The sequence below is a fragment of the Hemicordylus capensis genome, chromosome 1 (assembly GCF_027244095.1).
Source record: "Hemicordylus capensis ecotype Gifberg chromosome 1, rHemCap1.1.pri, whole genome shotgun sequence".
Classification (NCBI taxonomy): Eukaryota; Metazoa; Chordata; class Lepidosauria; order Squamata; family Cordylidae; genus Hemicordylus; species Hemicordylus capensis.
Genome location: NC_069657.1, coordinates 382345895 through 382368317, shown reverse-complemented (window position 1 = coordinate 382368317; position 22423 = coordinate 382345895). Strand labels below are relative to the sequence as shown.

The 22423-nt window shown below is 43.3% G+C and overlaps 1 protein-coding gene across 2 annotated transcripts in view; it reads right to left on the bottom strand.

The window, feature by feature from the left end:
* The window catches only part of ACTN2 (actinin alpha 2), an 86399-nt gene that overhangs the window by 50179 nt on the left and 13797 nt on the right, over window positions 1–22423 (bottom strand). The window contains exons 2-7 of one of the 2 annotated variants that reach the window (XM_053300116.1): window positions 14315–14429; window positions 12959–13078; window positions 8507–8593; window positions 3320–3407; window positions 1335–1413; window positions 6–87 (exon numbers count right to left, since the gene is read on the bottom strand). In XM_053300116.1, the coding sequence (XP_053156091.1) occupies window positions 6–87; window positions 1335–1413; window positions 3320–3407; window positions 8507–8593; window positions 12959–13078; window positions 14315–14429 (571 nt within the window). Of the gene's footprint in view, window positions 1–5; window positions 88–1334; window positions 1414–3319; window positions 3408–8506; window positions 8594–12958; window positions 13079–14314; window positions 14430–22423 lie in introns of those variants that run through there. The other variant, XM_053300120.1, reaches the window with a different exon arrangement.

Here is a 22423-nt window from a genome sequence, read left to right as displayed (position 1 = left end):
CCCACCTTCTGCATCCAACATCTTTGGGATATCCAAATGTTTTTCAGCAATATCCATGGCAAGGTTTATATTACCTAGTGGGTCATCCTGCACACAAAGCAGAAAAAATAACAGTATTATTAATTGCTAATATATGCAGGAGCAAGTAAGATCAGGCCAGTGCATTGTCCAGGCAACAAAGCCAATCTTCTCGTAAACCAGGAAATGCATGCAGGCAGCAAAAAAACACACAAACCCGGCAAAGCCCCAACACAACTATCAACAGACTTAATACATGAAATCAAAAAAAGTGACAAAGCAAGCACTGCTCATATACTGCAAATAGTGCATAGTTAGTACAGTAGTGTTGCTTACTGCTCTTTTATGAACATGAAAATAGCTATCATGTTCTCTTGGATGACATTTAAAAATATGTTGGGCACAAAACCAGCGAAGTTTAGCCATGACTAAGCCCCACTGAAATCAGCAGGACATAAGTATTTAATGGTGCACTTTACTTCCATTAATTTCAAAGGAGCTTGGATATAATGAGCTTTCACTGGAATGTACCCTACGTATTGAAGACTTTCTAATGGTCATTCCCAAACGTTGTGCCAGGACACATTAGTGTGCCAAAGAAATAAACTGATTTTTGAAAGTCTCCTTTGAGTCCAGTGCCCCCACCCAGAGGCTGCCCTCCTTCCTGCTCTCCACCCAATCAGCCTCCAATGAGGAAAATTCTAATTCTGCACAGTTGTCAGAGGTTTAGGAAAGTAACACATATAGTTGGACACCCCTTTTACTCCTTAGACTCTAAACAAGAGGGGTTTAGGAAATCTATATTCATCAGGAAAGGAATTAATACTATTCTATTAGAATAGACATACCATCTAGTACAACAGAAAAATTTACTATTTACAAACCAGCTCCGTTTCTGGAAATGACTTGCTTACTGCTGAAGGTACTTTAGAATTTAAAACCAAGGGCAAAATGTAGCTGGCAGAAGGTTATCTCAGAATTAATCTGTTGTACTGTTGCTTTTTCTCTGCATGAATTGGCCTTTTTCTTCTGCTCTTTCTTCATCTCTAGATTATTTTGCCTCTATTCTTGAATTTGTTGATCATTCTCTCCGCAATCATTTCTACTTTTCTTGTACATATGCTCCTGAGCACCTGGGGTGGATGTCTTGATCTTCTGCTGTGCTGACTATGCTTATTGGATATTTTTGTTTCACTCTTCCCCCCATTTCAAGGCCATTTCAAGACACTAAACATATCCCAATTTACCAATTAGGAAACACAGGAAAGGAATCAAATCACTGCAAATCACCATGCTGTGTCACCCAGACTGATAACCTTAGATAGCTTGGAGTAGTCGATAAGATCAGGTCGATGTCTATGGATAAGTGCACAGAGGGCAAGCCCGTCTTTCCAGCTTCATAACAAGCAATCAAAAGTGAAATGGAAACAAGTCAATAAAATTACTTGTCTTGTAACTTGTCTGGCAGCGCAAGCTCTGACCGCATGCAGAACCCGCACACTATGCCTAATAATCAGACATCATCAAATTCACTTATATAAAGCCAGGGTTTGTTTGTTTTGGCTAATTCCATGGGAGAAGATCAAAGCGTGAATGTGTGAATCCTGTAACCAAATAGAGTTTATTCCACTATCAGTACATAGATAAAATGTCCAGATACAGGGAAACTTCTTTATCGGTAGCGTATCTGTGGTTAGGTAAAAGACAAGCCGGCCAGGAAAACAAACAAATTGATCATAGAACAAATCAATCCAGAATTTTTCACTTGAGGCACAAATGACCAGCCCCAAACTATTATACTTAGGACACATTAGGCGAAGACTCAGCTCCCTTGAGAAGTCCCTAATGCTGGGAAAGGTTGAAGGAAAGAGATGAAGAGGACAACCAGCAGCAAGGTGGATGGACTTGATTATGACAGCAATGAATAAGAGATCACTGTGAGACCTTAAAGGCCAAGTTGAAGACAGATCATCCTGGAGAGAATCTATCTATGTGGTCCCTAAGAGTCGACACCGATTTGACAGCACTTAATCAATCAGTCAAAAGACACCAAACCTCGGCATACCCCCAAAAAAGAATATGTCAACATCGCGATTGGAGGTGGCTGGAAATGACTTTGGAGGTCATTTTGTTTCTCAGAGCCACAAAATGGCTCCCATTTAAAACCAAAAAAAAAGTCAGGTTTTGGTCTATCTGGGGGCATTCCAGGGGCACAGCGTGATGCAGGGGAGGCAGCAAAGCATGGTAAGGAGCTCCCCCGCCATTTGGCCCCAAATCGGCATCTTTTGGCATTTTCCCCACAACCGGGAACCATAACTCCTACTGCGCACGCCTGCAGGCCAAGGAGGTCTGCCTGCACCTGCTGACACCGTTGGGGGGTGGCCTGCTCCGCTCCACTCCACTCACCCCCCTGGTGGTGAAGATGGGGAAATAGTGGCAAGCAACGGCAAAGGGGAAATAGTGGCGTGGGCCAGGCAGCAGTGGCGCCAGCGATTAGAGGTATTAAAAAAATTAATTAAAAGGGGCCTCACAGTGGGGGCAACTGTGGTGGAGAAGGAACTATGCCACCCTTGTAGTGTAATAACTGTCCCTTTGTCAAACTGCAAGAACCAGGGACCAAAATCTACACATAAAACTAAATATGAAATGAAATCAGAATCTCACCATCTCTGGTTGTTTTTAAACAACTTTTGAAAACACCCCTGTTTCATCAGGCTTTTAGTTTATGCTGTTTTAAAGTTTTATTTATGGTAATCTGTTTTAAATATATTATTTAGGTTTGGGTTGTTGTTTGGATGGACTGTAAACTGCCCTGAGATTTTATATAGGGTGGTATATAAATACAACAAACAAACAAACAAATATCCTTCCATTTTTACAAAATTAAAATGGCAGCTGCCTAAAGAACATGGCAGACTAGGAGGGGGTATTGAACCTTTTCTCCCATGGTGTGATCCTAAAGACAATTGGTTCCCCAAGTTCTTATTAGCCCTAGGAGGGAAGCTGTTGTTCCAACTTTTTTCCTGGGGCTAACAGCTACATAGGGTAGAATTTTCATCAGGACTGCAGTGCAGGGAGGCAAAGAAAGTTAAATACCTTTTCCCACATACCATGGTCTTGATCCTGATCAGGGCATTGGCAGCGACTATTTAAATAAAAAGCAACATTTAACAGTAACACAAATGGTGTATATAGCATCATGTATAGTTTGACCCTAAGTGACAGTTTCCATTACATCTATGGCAAAACTCAGGTGCAAAATGGCTAGTAATATTTCACTTCTGGAATTTATGAACTTTACCTAAGATGGAAGTTTTGAATGTTCACATTTCTGTAGGGAGCTGTTTTCCTCTGGCACCACAGCAGCAGCCCTTCTTTAGCAGATGTTTCTGGTAATACAAAAAGAAATGTATAAAGGAGGTAACACAACTTCAAATCTATTTGTTACACTATTTGGCTGGTCTTCAGCATCCATCTAGTAGCTGGGTACGTTTGTGGGTTAATGTTATTAATTCAATAGATGCTTCCTAAAAAATACATGTAAATCCTGACTAAATTTACTAGTGGAAATCCCTTTGAAATATAGTCATCTTTTAACTCCTGAGTAGTACTACTGAGAAACTTAGTCTGAATTTCAGCCTCTGTTTCTAAAATCTTTAACCCAGTTCTCGTGGGGAAATATCACTTTTGTGTTGGCACTTTCCTGTCTTTCTTTTGTGCGAAGACTTATCAATGCTCCCCCTTGTTGTAGAATCAAGATTCAACCTCATGAAATGGAATTATTGCAAATTATTGCATTCACATTAGGGATGTGCACGAAGATCTTCGGTGCCAACGGGGGGGTAGCACTTTAAGGGTGGGGGAGGGTGTACTCACCCCTCCCGCCGAATTTCCCCCGCTGACACGCTGTTGTTTTGAAGCCCCTCGGGGCAGCAGCGTTCCTCCCTGCCGCCCCGTTTCCCCTGGTGGCCGGAAGTGGCCGGAAGTCACGAGTGTGCGTGCGTCCATCGTGCATGCACGCCCTTCTGCCATGTGCGTGCGCACGCATGATGGGCACACGCGCGCTTGTGACTTCCGGCCATTTCCGGCTGACAGGGGAAACGGGGCGGCAGGGAGGAACGCTGCCGCCCCGAGGGGCTTCAAAACGACAGCGCACTGGCGGAGGAAATGCGGCTGGAGGAGTGAGTACACCCTCCCCCGCCCTTAAAGTGCTACCCCCCTCGGCGTTTCGGTGCTGAAACTGCCCCCAGCGCCGAAATGTTTCGGAGGCCTTCATAATGGCCTCCGAAACGTTTCGGGCACAAGCCTAATTCACATGTCTACCAGCAGGGTAGGAGGAGTGCCTGGCCAGGCAGGAGAGCCATGCACACTCCCAACTGGTGGTCATGTGAATTCAAAGATCAAGGCAGGAGGTGGGGAATGTGATCCTGTGTGAGGTGGGAGCTGGGTCGGATGGCTCTTCTTCCACCCTTGATAAAAAGCTGGAGATGGAATGGTAGGGTGCACCTGTCTGACGCAGTTCCTGCCTTGCTCACGATCAAGCTTCCCACCTCCTACTTTGATCTTTGAATTCACATGATCACCAACCAGGATCACGCATGGCTCTCCCGTTCTGTCCAGACACTCCTCCTACTCTAATAGTAGTCAAGTGACCAAGCCTATTGTTATATTTAGCATAACTGAATCTCTGTTTCATCATATAGTCATGCATGTGTATGAACACAGGAAGCTGCCATATTCATCAGATGGTAGGTCCATCTTGCTCAGTATTGTCTACATAGACTAGCAGCGGCTTCTCCAAGGTTGCAGGTAGGAATCTCTCTCAGCCCTATCTTGGAAATGCCAGGGCAGGAACTTGGAACTTAGATATTATTTCCAGAGCGGCTCCATCCCCTAAGGGGAATATCTTACAGTGCTCACACATCGTCTCCCATTCATATGCAATCAGGGCAGACCCTGCTTAGCTAAGGGGACAAGCCATGCTTGCTACCACAAGACCAGCTCTCTTCCTCATGAATGAGTGACTCTAGGAGAATGACTGGGAGATGATGATTAATGAACTTACTTGTCATTTAAATATCCATTATTCTTATTTATTCTGATATGCTAGATTAGCTCAGTACAGACTTTCAAATCATTAAATGGTTTTTTAAAATATTTGCAATAGGTTGCAAATAAAGGTTGCAATAATTATCCCATCAGACTATGTGGTATCAAAATCCATGTTCTCCAGACTTAAAAAGAGCTGTGTGAAACCCAAAAGTTCACATTGGCTGCTGGATGTCTACTGGATGCACACCTGTTCCTCTTCAAAAACTCCTTGGAGATGTATCCTTAGTGAAACTGTGCCTTTAAGAGGCCCCGACCCAGTCAAGCCTCCTCCAGTTTTATGGCTCCTGATAGTTACTGAACAAAGCTATCACTTGAAAACCTGGAAAAGCATCATTCATATTCAGAGAGGATAAATGAGAATAAATGAGAAATGCTTGATGGGTTTCCTTCCCAAATAACTATTTAATTGCTACAGTACAATCAGGTTAAAATAGGTTTGTCAAGAATAATTATTCTCTAAATCAACAAATGAAGTGTAGGAAACAGTTCATTTGTTATGTATCGTACTGCATAATGAAGGACATCTGTTTGCTCAAGCAAAATGTAAGCATTCATGGTTTGTTAATGAACCTACAGCTTCCTGAATACTTCATTTAAAAATGTTCTTTAAAAAAAACCCCAATAGTACTGCCAAGACAGGAAAAGAAACTTTATAATGCTGTAATATGTATAACAATGTTTTTCAAGAAATAACTCCCTTTTCAACATATTTCATAATATAGATAATAGTTTGTTTTTTAAACAGTGAAAGATTATAAATTTAGTAAGAACATTCCCCATTAGTCTCTGTCATATTTCATAAACTGTCAACAACTAATACCTTGATCAGATGCAAATGTAAACTTTGATGAGATGCAAAAGCCTTCTTAGGGTTCAATCAGTCCTCTTAATGACAATTTATTTTCATGCTCATTTGATGCCTCAGGGTCAATGTATGACTTAGTATGCTTACATGATGGCTAGTCATCCATTAGAAAACGGACAGCCCATTCCAGACATTGGGGCTATTCCCACGATCAGCCAAAATTGGGCTAGGGGAGCCTAGCCCGATTTTGGCTAATCGTGGGAGCCACCGGGCTCACAAGCGAGCCCGTTGGCTCCCAGGCGGTTAACCCGCCTAAATACCCCTCCCCTAAAACCGGGTTTGCGGAGCGAGCACTCCACAAACCCATTTTTTTTTAAATCGTGAGTAACTGCGGCGCAGCTCCATGCTGCAGCTACTCACGAGGAGAGCCCTGGAGGGGAGGGGAAAATCTGCCTCCCGGCTCCGGGGTTCTCACCAGCATGCCCTGCATCCTCGCGCAGGGCATGTTGGAACTTCCGGGGGCCGATTGGCCCCCGCTCCCCCCAGCCCCTGCCAGCTCCATCACGGAGCCGGCAATCGTGTGGGCAGCCAATCCGGCTGCCCAGGGCTCCCTCCCTGCTCAGCTCACCAAACCGGGTCTCACCGATCGTGAGACCCGGCTCATTGTCCAACTATCTGACTGCCTAAGCCACATTCCAAAATCTTCCTGCATTTGAGGGATGAAAGACATGTATTAAGAACATAACATAAGAACAGTCCTGATGGATCAGGCCCAAGGTCTATCTAGTCCAGCATCCTGTTTCACACAGTGGCCCACCAGATGCCTCTGGGAATCCCACAGACTGAACTGAATTTTATTTCAGTCAAGGACGAGCTAAAAGGACATGTAAACATTCCTATACATACACTGAGGCTATTCACAAGCACGGAGGAAACCGGGCTAAGGGAGCCCAGCTCAGTTTCCCCTGCACGTGTGAACTCCTGGCAGTTAGCTCGCTTAATTCGCACCCCCGAAATGAGGTTAGCGGAGCAAGCATGCTGCACGCCACTAACCCTGTTTAGTTTATTTTGAGTTGCCACAGTGTGCCATGGATCCGTGCCATTGCGACTTGTGAGTAGACCCCAACTGGAAGGCAATAGCAAGCCTCTTGGCCTTGGGGGTCTTCCCAGAATGCCCTGCACACTTGCGTGGGGCATTCTGGGACTTCCAGGGGCCAGGCGGCCCCCAATCCCCACCACCCCTACTGGCTCTGGGATGGAGCCGGTAGTCATGTGGGCAGCCAATCTGGCCTCAGATTAGTTGTCTGAATTGTTCAGAAGTATCATATGACAACATGCCCTTCTGACTGTACAGTTTCAGAATGAGGTTGGATGACTGAATACTCCACCATGAAGCTTTTCACACGGGGCTCTTGAAGCCCTTTAATTCGCATCTCCTCCAGAATGGAGAGAGTGCATTCGCATATCAGCTAGATTTACCCCGAAGTCCCTGCAAGTTATCAGGGAGCAGTTCACACACAATTCATTTTTTTTACTGTGTGTTAGAGTGTAGCCCTATTTATATCTGGGGTTTAAAATCCACTATTTGCAGTGGTTTTTTGGGACAACGTCCAGTTCGCAGCAAAGCTTCCTTGTAAACCCGCAGTAAAACCTGCTGTGTGTAAAAGTCCCATGTCACAAAGTCCTTGCCCATGGAAAAGTAGCATGCCAAGGAGAAAGGTTTTAGCTCTGATGTGCTCATTTTATTTGTGAGGGTGATTGTGACAAGTGGGGAGGCAGAATCATAGAATTTGGGAGTCAGAAGAGACCTTGGAGGTCTTCTAGTCCACAACTCCCAGCTTAGTGCAAGAAACTGCTATAGCATTCCTGACAGATGACTGCCTAGCGATGGAAACCTCTAGCAAAGGAAAACCCACCACACTGTGCAGGACAGACTGTTTCACTGTCAAGCAGCTCTTATAGTGAGGAAATTCCTCCTTATGTCTAGCCTGAATCTGCTTCCTTATAATTTCAACCCATTGGTTCCAGTCCTGCTCTCAGGAACAACAGAGAACATCCAGTGGTTCTTCTGATCAATCATGCAATCCTCCACCGTCATTCGGACATTTAACAGGAAAGTTGAGCCATATGATTCATCTGTTTGATCAGTCAATGTTGACTATCAGTCAAGTGTGATCAGTCCTCCCTTGGGTGATGAAGTCAAATGGAAAAGGAGCACAAAACAGAGGCTTCAGGGTAATTAATGTCACACACACACACACACACACACACACACACACTCACTCCACTTCCCATTATTTTTTGGGAGAAAGGAAAAAGAAACAGCTGCATTTTACATTCACAACAAAATATCTATTGTTCCCTTCTCCTGTCAGGAGGAAATAGAAGGGAAAAGATCAGCAAGTTTATACAGTCAGCAATCCTAAACACGTAAGTGCAAGTAAACCGTTATAGGAATTTGTCCAGTCAGAACTCAGGGTTGTAAATAAAGCTATCATTTGTTAAAATAAACTGTCAGCTCAAGTCAGTACTCCTTGACATAAATGGTTGTCTCATAAAGCATATTCTTACCTTCTACTGAAATATCTTGAATAGCAAAGCGAAGGATGATAGTCCAGATCATACCTAGGGTCATTTTCACATTGCCATCAACAATTTCTATAGTGAAACAGAATGAACATTATTATGCAACACGCTGTGGTCACAGCACACATCTGATAAATTTTATGGTTTTATTCACATAGATACTTGTTCAAAATTAATTTTTCACACAGATACTTGTTTGAAATTAATTTTTAATAGACCCATCACACTGCTTAAACATAACTCTTGCTTGAAGATTTCCTAAATTGTACTTCCCTAACTTTTCATGGGCATCCACCTCTTGCCCTTTCAGGCTCTTCTCTGAATTCCTGCTTCATCTCAGCATTCCCTTCTGGATTATGACAGACTCTCAGTAGCTAAACTGAGGGAGTAATTGCGGGGTGCAGGCTCCGATGACATTTCCTCTACCCTTGATAATATGCTGGGTTAAAATGTTTGGTAGGATGGTGCCATCAGAATGTGCATCTAGAGGTGTGCATGATTCTGTGCACACTCGGGAGATGGGGGGGCTCCTTTAAGGCATGGGGAGGGTTTCCTTACCTCCCCAGCCGTGCTTCCCCCTCTGGTGCTGCTTTTAAAACTGCTGGTGCAGGGCAGTGGTATACACTCTTGCACATGTGCACAGGCCACTTCCAGTATCATGCTCACCGTGGTGGCAAGAAGGTATACAGCTGCTCCATGCCAGCAGCCTTTGATGCAGCACTGGAGGGGGAAGCACGGCAGGGGAGGTAAGGACACTCTCCCCGCACCTTAAAGGAGCCTCTGCCCCCACATTCGAACCCATTCGAACTCCAGTTTCTGAACCAGTTTGACATTCTAGGAATAGAACGCCAGACCGGTTTGTGCACATCACTACCTGCGTCTGCTTCCCACATCCTCCTACTGAGATTTTTGCACATCACTACCTGCGTCTGCTTCCCCCTCCTCCTACCGAGATTTTTGCTGATAGATCGGAGTGTGTACAGCTCCCGAAGCTAGGTAGGCCATACCTGGTTTATCATTGAATAGGAACAGTCCCATTCAGCCAGCACTGATTTGCATAGAAGTGTTATTCACAACAGTTGTACCGCGAGGTTTTTGCTTTTAGCTCGCATCTCCTCTGGAATGGAGGGTGCAAGTACACATATTGGCCAGATTTCCCACAAAGTCCTTGTGAGTTATCAGGGAGCAGTCCACACATGCAATTCAGGTTTTCCACTGTGCCCGAGTGTAGCCCAATTTATCTCCGGAGTAAAAAAACTCCACTATTTTCAGTGTTTTTTTGAGACATCTTTAAGTTCTCAGTAAAGCCTTCTAGTAAACCTGTGGTAAAATCTGCTGTGCATAAAACCTCCTGGTCACATCTCTAGGGAGTTTTGTGTTGTTGTTGTTGTTTTGAGAAAAGCACTGGTAAGGCAACAACTACACTTGGAAACATCTAGCTAGCAATGCAACTGCTACTTTATGCTGATGAAGCAGTGGAGGTTACTCTTTTACTACTGATTTTTTTTTTAGCATAAGAAGGAGAGGAATGTCACCCCAGGAAGGTCAGGAAGATAACTTCTCCAAAAGGCTGGTATGAAAAGGAAGATTAGCAAGTGACCTCCAGGAGAAGGAGATCACTTCCAGGAAAATGTGGCTAAAAGGGAGTGGAAGGTCAACTCAAGGCAAGTCAGAAATCCAATATATAAGTAACTAAAATAACACAATTTACTGACAGGATTTATAGAATTACTTCTTATAAGTTGTTTCATCTTCGTCTTATTTTTTAATACAATTTTAAGTTTTTATTGCCATATTACGATGTTACGAGACTGCTTCTTCTGCAAACTCCAGCTCTGACTTGCTCCAGCAGACTCTCTTGACTTTGACTTCCAGGACACTCTCTCTCTCTCTCTCTCGACTTCTTAGTCCTCTCTCTCTCAACTCTCCCAATATATACAGTTTATCTGGCCCAGCAGTTTTTTAAGCCATCCAATTAGAACAAACAATCCAATTAGAACAAATCCCCTCAATTTTTCAAATTTTCTCCCCCCCGAATCAACTGTCAAACTATCGAAAAACACATTTTTCTATTAAAAAAACAATTTCTGTCAAACTATAGAAAAACAGGTTTCGACCCTGCCAGCTTTCTCCATGCACAGGGATTTGCAACCACAGAATCCTATTTACAATAATGCAGTTTTGGGAATATAATACAATTCATAATTCATTCATAATACAAGGGCTATTTACAAAAAGAAGTTTGGGAATATTAACAGCAATACCGAGGCTTATTTACAGAAACCCAAGAGGTCTAGGCCTCATTCCTCCAAACGTGCAATCACTATGCCTCTGTGTGTTTCTAGTATATGGGGTCGCTTTGACCCAGAATATCTCTGTGTGTGGAATACTAGCGTGTGTGTGTTACCACTGTAGCCATTACTGATCCTGGATACCTTACGTATGTAGTTGTGCTCTTTTAGTATAAACAGTAACCCAAAAACATTAAGAATTAAAACCCAAAGTGTTAAGCACCTTTAAATCTTATTGATTTCAAAGGGAAATATCTAAGCAAGTACTTATTCTCACATTCATTTTGGCTGAATTTTGCCCCATATTTTCTCATTGAACTGGAGTCAATGTCAAAATACCTCTGACTTTTAAAAATGTGACTTAATTGGAATCTATTTAACCTCAGTACTGCATTAATAAACCAAAGTGCTTTTTCTACACAGATGAGTGTTAATATGGTATTATGTCTCTAAAAATAAAATGCTACTATGCCTCTGTATAATTAAGTTATCAAAGCCTTTTTAAGACTCTGGGAGACCTGGGGAAGAATGTTCATTGGAACCTACACTTTCTTCTCTTTGGCTGGTATTCTATGCAGTGTTACACAAGGGGTGGAACATAATGTTTGCACAGTTGTGCAATGGTGTGGTTGTATAAGTGCAAACATTGCACAAATGGGATTGAATGACAGAGTGGCCATGATATAGTGGCTGCACTGTAATGCAATTCCATTTGTGCAATTTTTGCACATGTGCAACTACACAAACATTAAGTTCCATCATGTGTGTAACAGTGTAGATTATATCCGTCACGGTATCCTGTGTCAATGTAATAACCCCAAATACTGACATATTTTAACTGATTGATTTTACCTCCCTGAATGAAAAGGACCAATCTGGTAATTTCAAACACTGAACCATACTTTGAATAGGAGCACTCCTCTTCAAGTGTGGGGCCCAGGGCAACTGACCCCTTCTGCCCACACTAGTGCCTCTGTAAAGGATGAATGCTACCCCTGTTCCTTTCCAATGATCCTGCCAAAAATCAAAAAATGATGCCTAATTCCCTGATTCCTTGCCACACATCAGGAGGATATAGTTTAAAATACATATAGAGGCGCTTCACACAACACGTGTGAAGCACCTGACAGGGTTCTGTGGGGAGCCACTCGTAGCTGGGCTGCTGGATCAGCCACCCACACAACTGCCAGCTCCATCACATTCTACTTGTGTGTTGCTGCACAACGTGGCGACACACGAGCAACGAAATGAGGTTAAGAGCACGCTCGCTCCATTAAACTCATTTAAGGGGAGGGTGGTTTAGGCGGGCTAGCCACCTTGGGAGCACTGGGCTCGCCTGCAAGCCCGGTGGTTCCCATGATCACTGGGAAATGGGCTAAGCTCCATTAGCCCGCTTTCAAGTGATCGTGGGAATAGCTTCATATTCTAATTTTAGTTCCCCCTTGAAACCTACAGACTCCCCCTTCGCTTTTAGAAAACTCTTAAGCAGCTAGGGTGTGTTTCAATTGTGCTGTAAAAAATTATAATCCTTAGTACAATATAAATTAGAAAAAGACTGATGGCCTGCCAAGCATTAATTCCAGAACAAGTACTCATTTCTGGACTCATCCACACAGAGATTATGATGGAAATCTAAGGTGACCTGGGTGGGTGTCACACCACACCACCATACTACCATGCATACCTGCTGAGGGCCCAGTTTAAACAGAAAGCTACATTTTTTCATACTTCCTAAAAAAGCATTTTCATTTTAGATTCTGTTCAATCCTGCCTTGGGATTGTTTTAATGAAAGGCGTTATATAAATTTAACAAGAAAAAAATAAAAATAAAACATCTAGTTCTATTGAGTAGATGCAAAACCGTTAATAACTGGGACTTTGACACCAGTTCTCGCCTATTATAAAACATTTTAAATCCACAAGGAATTACCTTAGCTGATAAGATGTAAAATAGTCTGTTGGACATAGAGTGCTGACAGTTTGAGGGAAGGCAGAGCCTGAACTGAATGTTCCAAACAGACCTCAGCCACATACTGAACCAAACCAGCTCTCAAAACTGTTATGCATCAAAACTCAGGCAGTTTTCAAAAGCCCTGACTGAAAGTGGCTGAAAGCCAGGTTTATACGGATGATATCTTCTACATACCTTCTGCACCAATTGAGACAAGTTTGACACCTTTGCTGGCAATAAAATCCAAGGCTTTGTTGACATTTGCAATTTTATGAAAACGCATCTTTCCTCTGTCTGGTTTCGGAAGTCTTTCCCCTGTAGGAAATAAAATTGAATACATATGTTAACACTGACATCTGGCTGCAGGTACACTGCTGATGAGGGGAACATGTTTCGTAATATCTAAAACAAAATATATCTTCTTAGAGATTTTTCTTAATGCCAAGGGAACAAAATGCAAGTATAGAAGAGCTTCACTTTTTAAGTTGTTTTGTGCTGTAGTGGAACTCCGGGTTAAATTGTTATATCTGTCCAAAATATGTCAAAGAAGGCATGTAGTCACTTTTGAGCTTTATCTTTTATTAGTATCCTAGCATTTTGGAGGCTTTTACTATTAAAAAATAAAACAGAAGCCTTTGTTCAAAGCTCATTTTAGAATCATATGTGGGAAATTCTAGAATGAAATCACATCGACCACTGCAGATTAACTCACATAATCCAGATTATAATCCACCATACTATGAACAGCACACTATGAACAATGTACCTTGTTTGCAAGAGCAAACAAGGTACATTGCAATAAGATGCTGATAAAGCAAATAGATGACTCATGCAAGCAAGACAAGTTACTCATTATACTGAAAGGCAAAAAGCAGAACTAATTAACGATCTACTGGTTGACTTTGGCCTGGGGAAAAATTATTCATGATCTCAAAAATGGTGATCAGAGAGTGAAGCCCAATCCAACTACTGAGATCTAGGTATGGCTGGAAAAGATCCCTGTCTGAAACCCAGCGGAGAGTTCTGCTAGTGGATCAGGGCTGTACAACAACAGTTCTCCAGCTCTTTTTAGACTACAGCTCCCATAATCCCTACCAACAGTGGTCAATTGTCAGAGATGATAGGAACTAGTCTAGCATCAAGAGGGTTGAAGTTGTGTGGCCTTGGTGTAGGCAAATCTGACCTACATGGACCAAATGTCTGAGTCAGTATAAAGCGGCTTCCTATGTTCAGTGTATCCAATGGGCATTCAATGATCAATGTTTACTATAGCTTTCCAGTTATAATGTGTCCCCATGTATTATACATGGTGCTAGCTTAAAAAAATATGGAGGAAAATCATTGTTTCCATTTGTGATACACACCACCAAACTTGGACTTGTTGCTTCCCCCCCCTTTCTTTGTCCCTGAGTTGCCTGGAAAACAAGAGCTACTGCTAGTTAATACAAATTCTGTAACTTGCCTTGACAGGAAATAGGAAACAGGAGTTTTCGTGATGGCAGGATTAGGAAGTTTAGACAAAAGCATGACATTTGCTATCTTTAAACAGACCTGAAATGACTTCCAAGAGCAGCATCAGTTTAAGGCCATTCCTGAAATCCTCTTCGATATTCTCAATCTGTGTGCCTGCTTTCCGTAGGTGGGAGTTACACCAGGCTGTAAATGTCTGTGATAACAATTGTTAAAAGAATTAGATCTAACAAATATTAAAATTCAACTACAAAAAGTATAAAAGCTGCCTAGACAATTTGAATGTCCATTTTCAATTCACATTACAAGCAACAAGCTGAGACACAGTAATATTAAAATTCTAGACATGTTTGGCCTTGTGTATGACACATCTTTCTCGTATTTATCGAACAGTGATGCCAGGTAATTAAATAATTATAATATTCTTTCATCTCTGCCTCTGGCAGTCTCTGTAATCAGTGGACCAGTCTTACTCCCTGTACATGACATGTGTGATTAATAGAGACATGTACCTAAAAAGACAGAACACACTGGTCATCACTTTAAAACTGTATGTCAACTCATCCATGTGCCAGTTCCGACATAATGCTTTCTATCTGTAGGATAGTTCCTGGGATTTCAGTAGCTTCAGATATGAAAATGTTTTTCCTGAATGGACCATTCACACAGTTTGCTTGTCACTTATCCAATGAGCTGAGGTTCATAATCTGGCCTAGGAACAAACTGGATTTATGACTCATTTAGATGAAACATATTTTATGATGTAGCCAAGGACATTGGCCCATGAGCCACACAGTGGATACAAAATGTTACACTAGCACTGGTCCAATAACAGTGCAATGAGAGTAATGCAAATACATTGCCTATGTTATCTTGTTGTACCTCTGGCATGGCACACCATGGTCTCTACTGTTCTCTCCTTGTGGGACATTATGAGTTGAATAATTACAAGCTGCATTCTTCAAGTTAACCTGTTGGGAATGTTTGGTTCAAAGAAGCATGTCTCACTGAGTTGGAAATGGTTTTCAAGACCACAGTCCTATCCTAGCATTATTCAAGGTTTGGCAAGAGATAGCTGAAATTAAATTAGGGGGAAATGGTTCATGTTATATCAGCCTAAAGTGTTCATGAGAATAGGACCAACAGGGCCAATCAATTCACTCACAGTAACATCAACACTGCAATCCAGGGATAAATGTTTGTCTCTGTCATTCAACAAATTGGCCTCTAATTGTCTGGATATACAACTTACCTTGTATCCTACCTGAACCTGCCTTCTAAATCTTATTTACTGTGTACCCCTGCTAAATGGGCAAAGAGGCACCTTTTACCATGATGATTCTCTTTATTTAGAAGGGGGAGAGTAACTGGCTCTATCGACCCCCAGCACAGTACTTCCATTGACTGTTGTTGGTGTCTATCTTATGTTTCTTTTAGATTGTGAGCCCTTTGGGGACGGGGATCCATCTTATTTATTTATTATTTCTCTATGTAAACCGCCCTGAGCCATTTTTGGAAGGGCGGTATAGAAATTGAATTATTATTTATTATTATTTATTATTAATAATGTTATAAAGTTGTCAGTCAATACTAAAACCCTATAAACAAATCATAACTTTATTAATTTTGCCTAGTTAAGCCACCTTCAGCAACTACATTGGCAAGGTACCTTCTAAAGATATTAAAGGACACTTAAAGATATTCAAGGAGTGCTATGTTTTAAGTTGAAATTGGTAATCAAATATACAGTTGCATAAACTCAAGTATGTTAGCTCACTACTGATTCACAATGCCTATCACCCTCTTTTCCACAAATTTATGTAAAAAAAGAGTGACCTTGAATATATTTTTTGATATTGTCCCCACTTTCACTATGAGGTCATTCACACAATCAAAAACTGTGTTCTACCCAGGTTTGGGAGCTGTGTCGTTCCCAGTTTTTGGTTGTGTGGAAGCAAAGTAGGAGGAAACCCTGTGTAGAAGTGATTGTGTGGAAGCAAGGTAGGAGGAAAAGCTACCCAGGCTTTCCTCCTACCTTGCTTCCACACAATCACTTCTACCCAGGGTTTCCTCCTACCTTGCTTCCACACAACCAAAAATTGGGAGCACACACAGTTCCCAAACCTGGGTAGAACGCAGTTTTTGATTGTGTGAATAATTTCCATATCTATTTTTATCATCACTTATGTGGCACCTCAGTCAACTACCATAACTGCAGCCATTACACAGTTTCACAGTTTATCAGTGTAGGTGCTTTGCATTGCAAGGGCTGCTCATGGATACATGGTGGAGAAGGGAATGGTCAGGGTTTGGTGTAGGAAGGAAAAGGTAAAAAAGGGCTAGGGTGGAGGAGAAATGGGTGTGTAGCAACCAGAAGAGGTTGCTTCCTGACCGTCTTGGTTCAGCTGCACACCCATTTGAAAGCTTGTTGCAGGGACTGGAATGGGAATCCCTTCTGCAGCCTTTCAGAGGTGTACAGAACAACAGGAACAGGCTGCCAGCAAGCACCCATTTTAAACCCTGCAGGGTGGCAGGACTGGTCTCAGTGGGGACGAGTACACGGTTAGGTGGTATTTGGCACCTGCCTCAGGCACAACCCCTGCATTAGAAGAAAGAAATCTGCCTAGGAGGCAACTAGGCCATTAGATTACAAGGAAATGAAAGGGATGCATAAGGAGGATAACGAGATTGCATAGGAACAGAGGAAGCTGCCAGATACCGAGTCAGACCATTGCTGGTCCATCTAGCTCAGTATTGTCTACAGAGATCAGCAGCATCTTCTCCAAGGTTATAGGCAAGTAACCTTGTTACCTGCCTTGTTACAAGTAGTCTCTCTCCCTATCTTGGAGATGCCAGGGAGGGAACCTTGTGCATGCAGATGCTCTTCCCAGAGCAGCCTCATCTCTTAAGTGGAATATCTCACAGTGCTCACACATGTCATCTCCCATTCAAATGTAAAGCAGGGTGAACCCTGATTAGCAAAGGGGGCAATTCATGCTTGCTACCACAAGACCAGTTCTCTACCCTTCATCTTCTCAGCAGAGAAGCTGTTCATTCTTTGCCTCTGTCTTCATGATATTGGGAATTGCCTGAGCTGAGGCTGCATGCCATAGCCCCTATAAACAGCTCCCTCCCACCCAACCTGGGACAGACTACTGAACTGCAACAACTTTGCTGCAGAAGAGGGCTCTAAAGCTGTGGTCTGACTCCATGCAGCCAAGCTGGCCACTGGATTCTTCTGGAACAGGAAGGAATAGAAAGGCTCCCTGTTTAGACTAGGGCTTTACATCAGTAACAAGATTGCCTGGGCTTTGGTGTGTTGTTGTCTGCGATTCTTGGTATGACTCCTAGGATCTAATTCTACCCAGCTTTCATATCCAGCATTTGACCAAAGCAGAAGGAAAAGCCATCCTACCCAGCTCTTGTCTTCCACATAATTACTGCTCCCACACAACCAAAAATTGGGAGTGCACACAGCTCCCAAACCTGGGTAGGTCACTTGTGAAAACCAAGTGAACATCAAAACAGATTGCAAAGAGCTCCAAAAAGATCTCTCTATACTGGCCAAATGGTTCAGTGTAAGTAAGTGTAAAGTGATGCACGTTAAGGCAAAACATTCCAATTTTGCATATATACTGATGGGGTCCGAGCTGTCATGATTAACCAGGGAAGGTATCTTGAGGTCATGGTGAACAGCTCAGTGAAAATGTCGACCCAGTGAATGGCAGCTATGAAAAGGCAAACTCTTATGGTTCAAAGGGACTAAAAATAAAACTGCAAATATGATCATGCCCTTATGCAAATCTATGGTGTGGTCACATCTGGAGTACTGTGTACAGTTCTAGTCACCACAACTCAAAAAGGATAATCTAGAGCTGGAAAAGGTGCAGAATAGGAAAACCAAAATGATAATGGGGCTAGAGCACCTTTCTTGGAAAGAAAGACTAGAACATCTAGGGCTTTTTCATTTAGAGAAAACGCCACTAAGGGTGGGCATACACTAACTGACACTTATAAAAATCATGAAGGGTAGATTTCTCCCTCTCTCACAACTCTAGGACCAGGAGTCATCCAATGAAAAATTACTGGCAGGAGATATAGCACAGAACAGGAAGTACTTTTTTACACAATTAATCTATGGAATTTGCTGTCACAGAATGTGGTGATGGCCACTAACTTAGGGGCTCTGAAGGGGAGACAAATTCATGGACGTTGAGTCTATCAGGGGCTGCTAGTCTTATTGCCTATACGTTGCATTGAGTTTCAGGAGCAAATATACCTCTGAACACCAGTTTCAGGAGAGCAATAAGAGGAGATTGGGTCTTAGGGTAGCAGATATTAATTGTCCCCTTTGCTAAGTAGGGTCCACCCCGGTTTGCATTTGAATGGGAGACTACATATGAGCACTGTAGGATATTCCCCTTGGGGTATGGAGTTGCTCTGGAAAGAGCATCTGCATGCTGCATGCTTGCATGCAGAAGACTCCAAGTTCCCTCCTGGCATCTCCAAGATAGGGCTGAGAGAGATTCCTGCCTGTAACCTTGGAGAAGCCACTGCCAGTCTGGGTAGACATACTGAGCTAGATGGACCAATGGTCTGACTCAGTATAAGGCAGCTTCCTGTGTTCCTAGGAGAGGGGTATACCCTCATCTTCTGTTTGGGGGCTTCCAATGGCATCTGGTTGGCCACTGTGGGACACATGCTGGATTGAATAGGACTTTGACCTGACCCAGCAAGATTCTTAGGTTATTGTACTTCTCCTCTGTATTAGTCCGTACCTATGCCAGTAAGCATATTCTCACCTTCCATAAAATGATTTGGAACAATGCCTCACAGAAGTAGTCCCTTCTATTAAACTGTTGGGCACAGATAATCTTTGTGGATGTACAAGCACATGGAAAAATAGCCATAGCACACAAATAGAAATGAGGAGCAGGAGAAAGGAGAAAACAAGCATTATAATGCCCTGTGTGCACATAAATCTTCTTTCTTTTAGTACCTACCAGTTAACTCCTCATCTCCTAGAGACCTACATGAAATTTCTTTGAATGGGACAAGATAAGGGTCAGGCTCAAGGACCAGCTACACTATGTGCACATTTTATATCTGATTGTATATTTTTAATTTTAATACTTAATCTGTTTATTGTAAATGTTTATATTTTTATTTGGTTGTCATCAAGCCTACGTTCAGGAATAAAGGAGGACAGACTTGTTAATACATAAAACTTTTTTGTTTTTGTTTTTTGGCACTACACCCATTTGAATAGATTATACTCTGTCCTTCAGAGGTTGGTCAGAGTGACTTTAATATTTGCTTTGCCGCTTTTACAAATTGTGAGGTATGCACTCATCAAATTTCCAGTTGTGATTTTCATTATGAACTAGTGTTTTCAAACCCGTTAAAATAACGGGCGCTAGCACCTCCCCCCCCCTTCCTTCTCCCTCTCTCTCGCCCTCCTTTCCTTCCTTTTTTTTCTTTTTCTTTCTCTCTTTCATTCCTTCCTCTTCTCTCCCTCTCTTTCCTTTCCTTCCTTTCTTCCCCCTCTTCTCTTTCCCTTCTTTCTTTTTTCTTTCTCTTTCCCTCTTTCCTTCCTTACGCAACACCTTGCTAGCCATGTGGGGCAGAGACACGGAGCCGAAGCCCACTAGCCTGGCTTCTCGGCAGCAGCACGGGCAAGAACGCGAGGCTGGCGGGCATGGCGAGGCGGCGGGATGTTCCAGGGCCGCTGTTGTTGCTGCTGATGCTGCCGCCGCTGGCTCAGGCTCCGGCCAGAAGCGGCAGCTCTTCTCGGGGCTCAGCGGTGGCACTGTGAGGGGGCGCAGCACGGCCGAAGGAGCCGCAGCCAGTCCGGCAGCGCATCCTCCTCCTCTCCCTCTCCTGGCGGTGGGTGAAGAAGGGCAACGGCAACCGCCATGGAGGCGTCGTCATCGTCCGCAGAGTTCTGTGGCCCGCTGCTGGCCTCCGCAGCCGCTGCTTGTCTCTCAATGCCAGCCAGTCCCAGCAGGCTGGCCCGCCACTGCCACTGGCCGCCAGCCTCACGTTTTAGCCCACCTGGCTTCCTTCCCCCGGTCCCCGCTTCTTCTTCCCTCCCGCCTCCCAGAGTGCCGCCCAGAGTGTTGTCCCCGCTGGCCAGATTGCTGCCCGCCCGGGACACGGAGCTCTATTTGCGAACTCCTCTCTCCCTCTTCAATTAAGGACTTTCTTCGCCCGACTGACACGGGCCGGGGTAAGGAGAACTTGGCAGTTGGGAGGGTGGGTGGGAGTTTGGTGGCGTCGGCCGCGGCAGCATTTTTTAAAAATGATTTCTACGGCCTCCACCCCCGGTCCCGGCCTCCGTCTCCCCGGCCTGGTCTCCATCTCCTCTGGCCGAGGCTCTGCCGCCGCCTCGGCCATTTTCCCCGGCGCCTCTTCCCCGGCTTCGTGGCAGCCACTTCTGGCCTTTCCGCGGCAGGGTGAAGCGGCCAAGATGGCTGCGTGGTCTCTGTCTCCGTTTCTGTCTCGGCGCGTTCTGGGCATGCGCTCCGCGCATGCCCAGAACGTCCGAGGGAGGCATGGACACACACTTGGTTGTCCACGACGGACACCAAGCCTTTTATTAGAGAGGATGGACAGTGACTTTTCACCTTCTTCTCATAATACACTTCTCATTATAAAACGTATCAGTGCTTAACACACTGTCCCAAAACATCTTTCAGTGGTTTATTACTGCTGGTATATTATTATTACCAGATGTTATGTCGGTATATGCCATGTGTATGCTGGGGACAGTAGTCACCTATGTGTTCATGAAGAACATGGCACCCAGAAACCTGGTAAATGTATTTCTAAGGAGGCCCTACAAACAAATGAACAGAACAGAGCAAATTCCAATGCCATTCATGTTATGCAGTCCTCTTTCTTGAGCCTTCATTCTGTTTCCACTCGCTGAAAGCACAAATTGTTGGCTCTGACTAATCTGTTCTATTCATAGTCATTGAGCAACTAACTATTCAAAATATGCTCAAGTCTTAGAGATCAAGCTGTGGCCAGCACATAGTACTATCTCTGCAAATCTTTAATCCTATGGGACTGGAAAAGGCATTGCATTAATTACACAGATGATGTGTTTTTCACTGCTCCCCATATATGGAAGCAGAGCTGTGTCATAGGGCAATGAAATGCCAAGTGGAACCTGAAAGTCCACAACAATGTGTATCAATAGCAGTGCAGATAAATGCTTGAAAAAGTGGCCTTTTCAACTTGCAATGTAGGTGCACACAGCACTTATCCTGTTACAACCAAGCACATCTCAAATGCTGTTGGTGCAGTGGGTGCCAACAAAGACACAAGAAGAATGAAGGTTCTCCTAGATGATCAATTTACATACAACAAATGCATTCTTCTTACACATTTGGTCCAGGGGATCCAGATGTTGCTGGGAAATGTGTTTGATGCTCCTGTGAATTATCGCTATGTTTATCTTGTATACTTTTAAACTAGGAAACTAGTAGACTAGGCAAGACTAGGCCTTTTGCATTTCCTGCAGTTTCACACCCTTGTGTTTAATTTTTGTTAACTCTGTACTCGTACCTGTACATATATCTGCCTACTGGGAATAACACCTCATGAACTGGATGAAGGGGACAATAGTCCATTAAAGTATATGCTACAATAAATTTGTTAGTCTTTAAGGTGCCAGAATACTTTTTCTTGTTTTTTGCTCCTACAGACTAACATGGCTACCCATCTGGAAGTTGAACACATTAAGTACTCTGTATTATTTGTCTATAGAAACATCTGAGAGAAATGCCATATTTTGGCACCTCTAATATACCATCATCCAGCAGCATGCACTTCACAGAAAAACCAAGCTATTTGATCATACCATAGATGCTCTCAGACATGGCTAACAATGGACAAAGGTTAGGGGGGAAATATGTTCCTTCTCTCATACAGGAGCTTTTCCTCACTTCTACTGAAGCATCTAGCACATATTTCTCTAAAGCCATGTGTATTACTGTATACATGATCAGATAATTTTTCTCTTGAGTCTCAATGGAACTGTGCACTTGGGAATAGCTTTACTGCAGTCAAGTGTGTTCATAGGTGACAGATAGTGAACAGCCTCCCGTGGAGGCTAGCTCGTAAGTAAATGGAGAGACTCAATGAATAAATATTCATAGGTCAACAGCAATGGCCCACCCCATG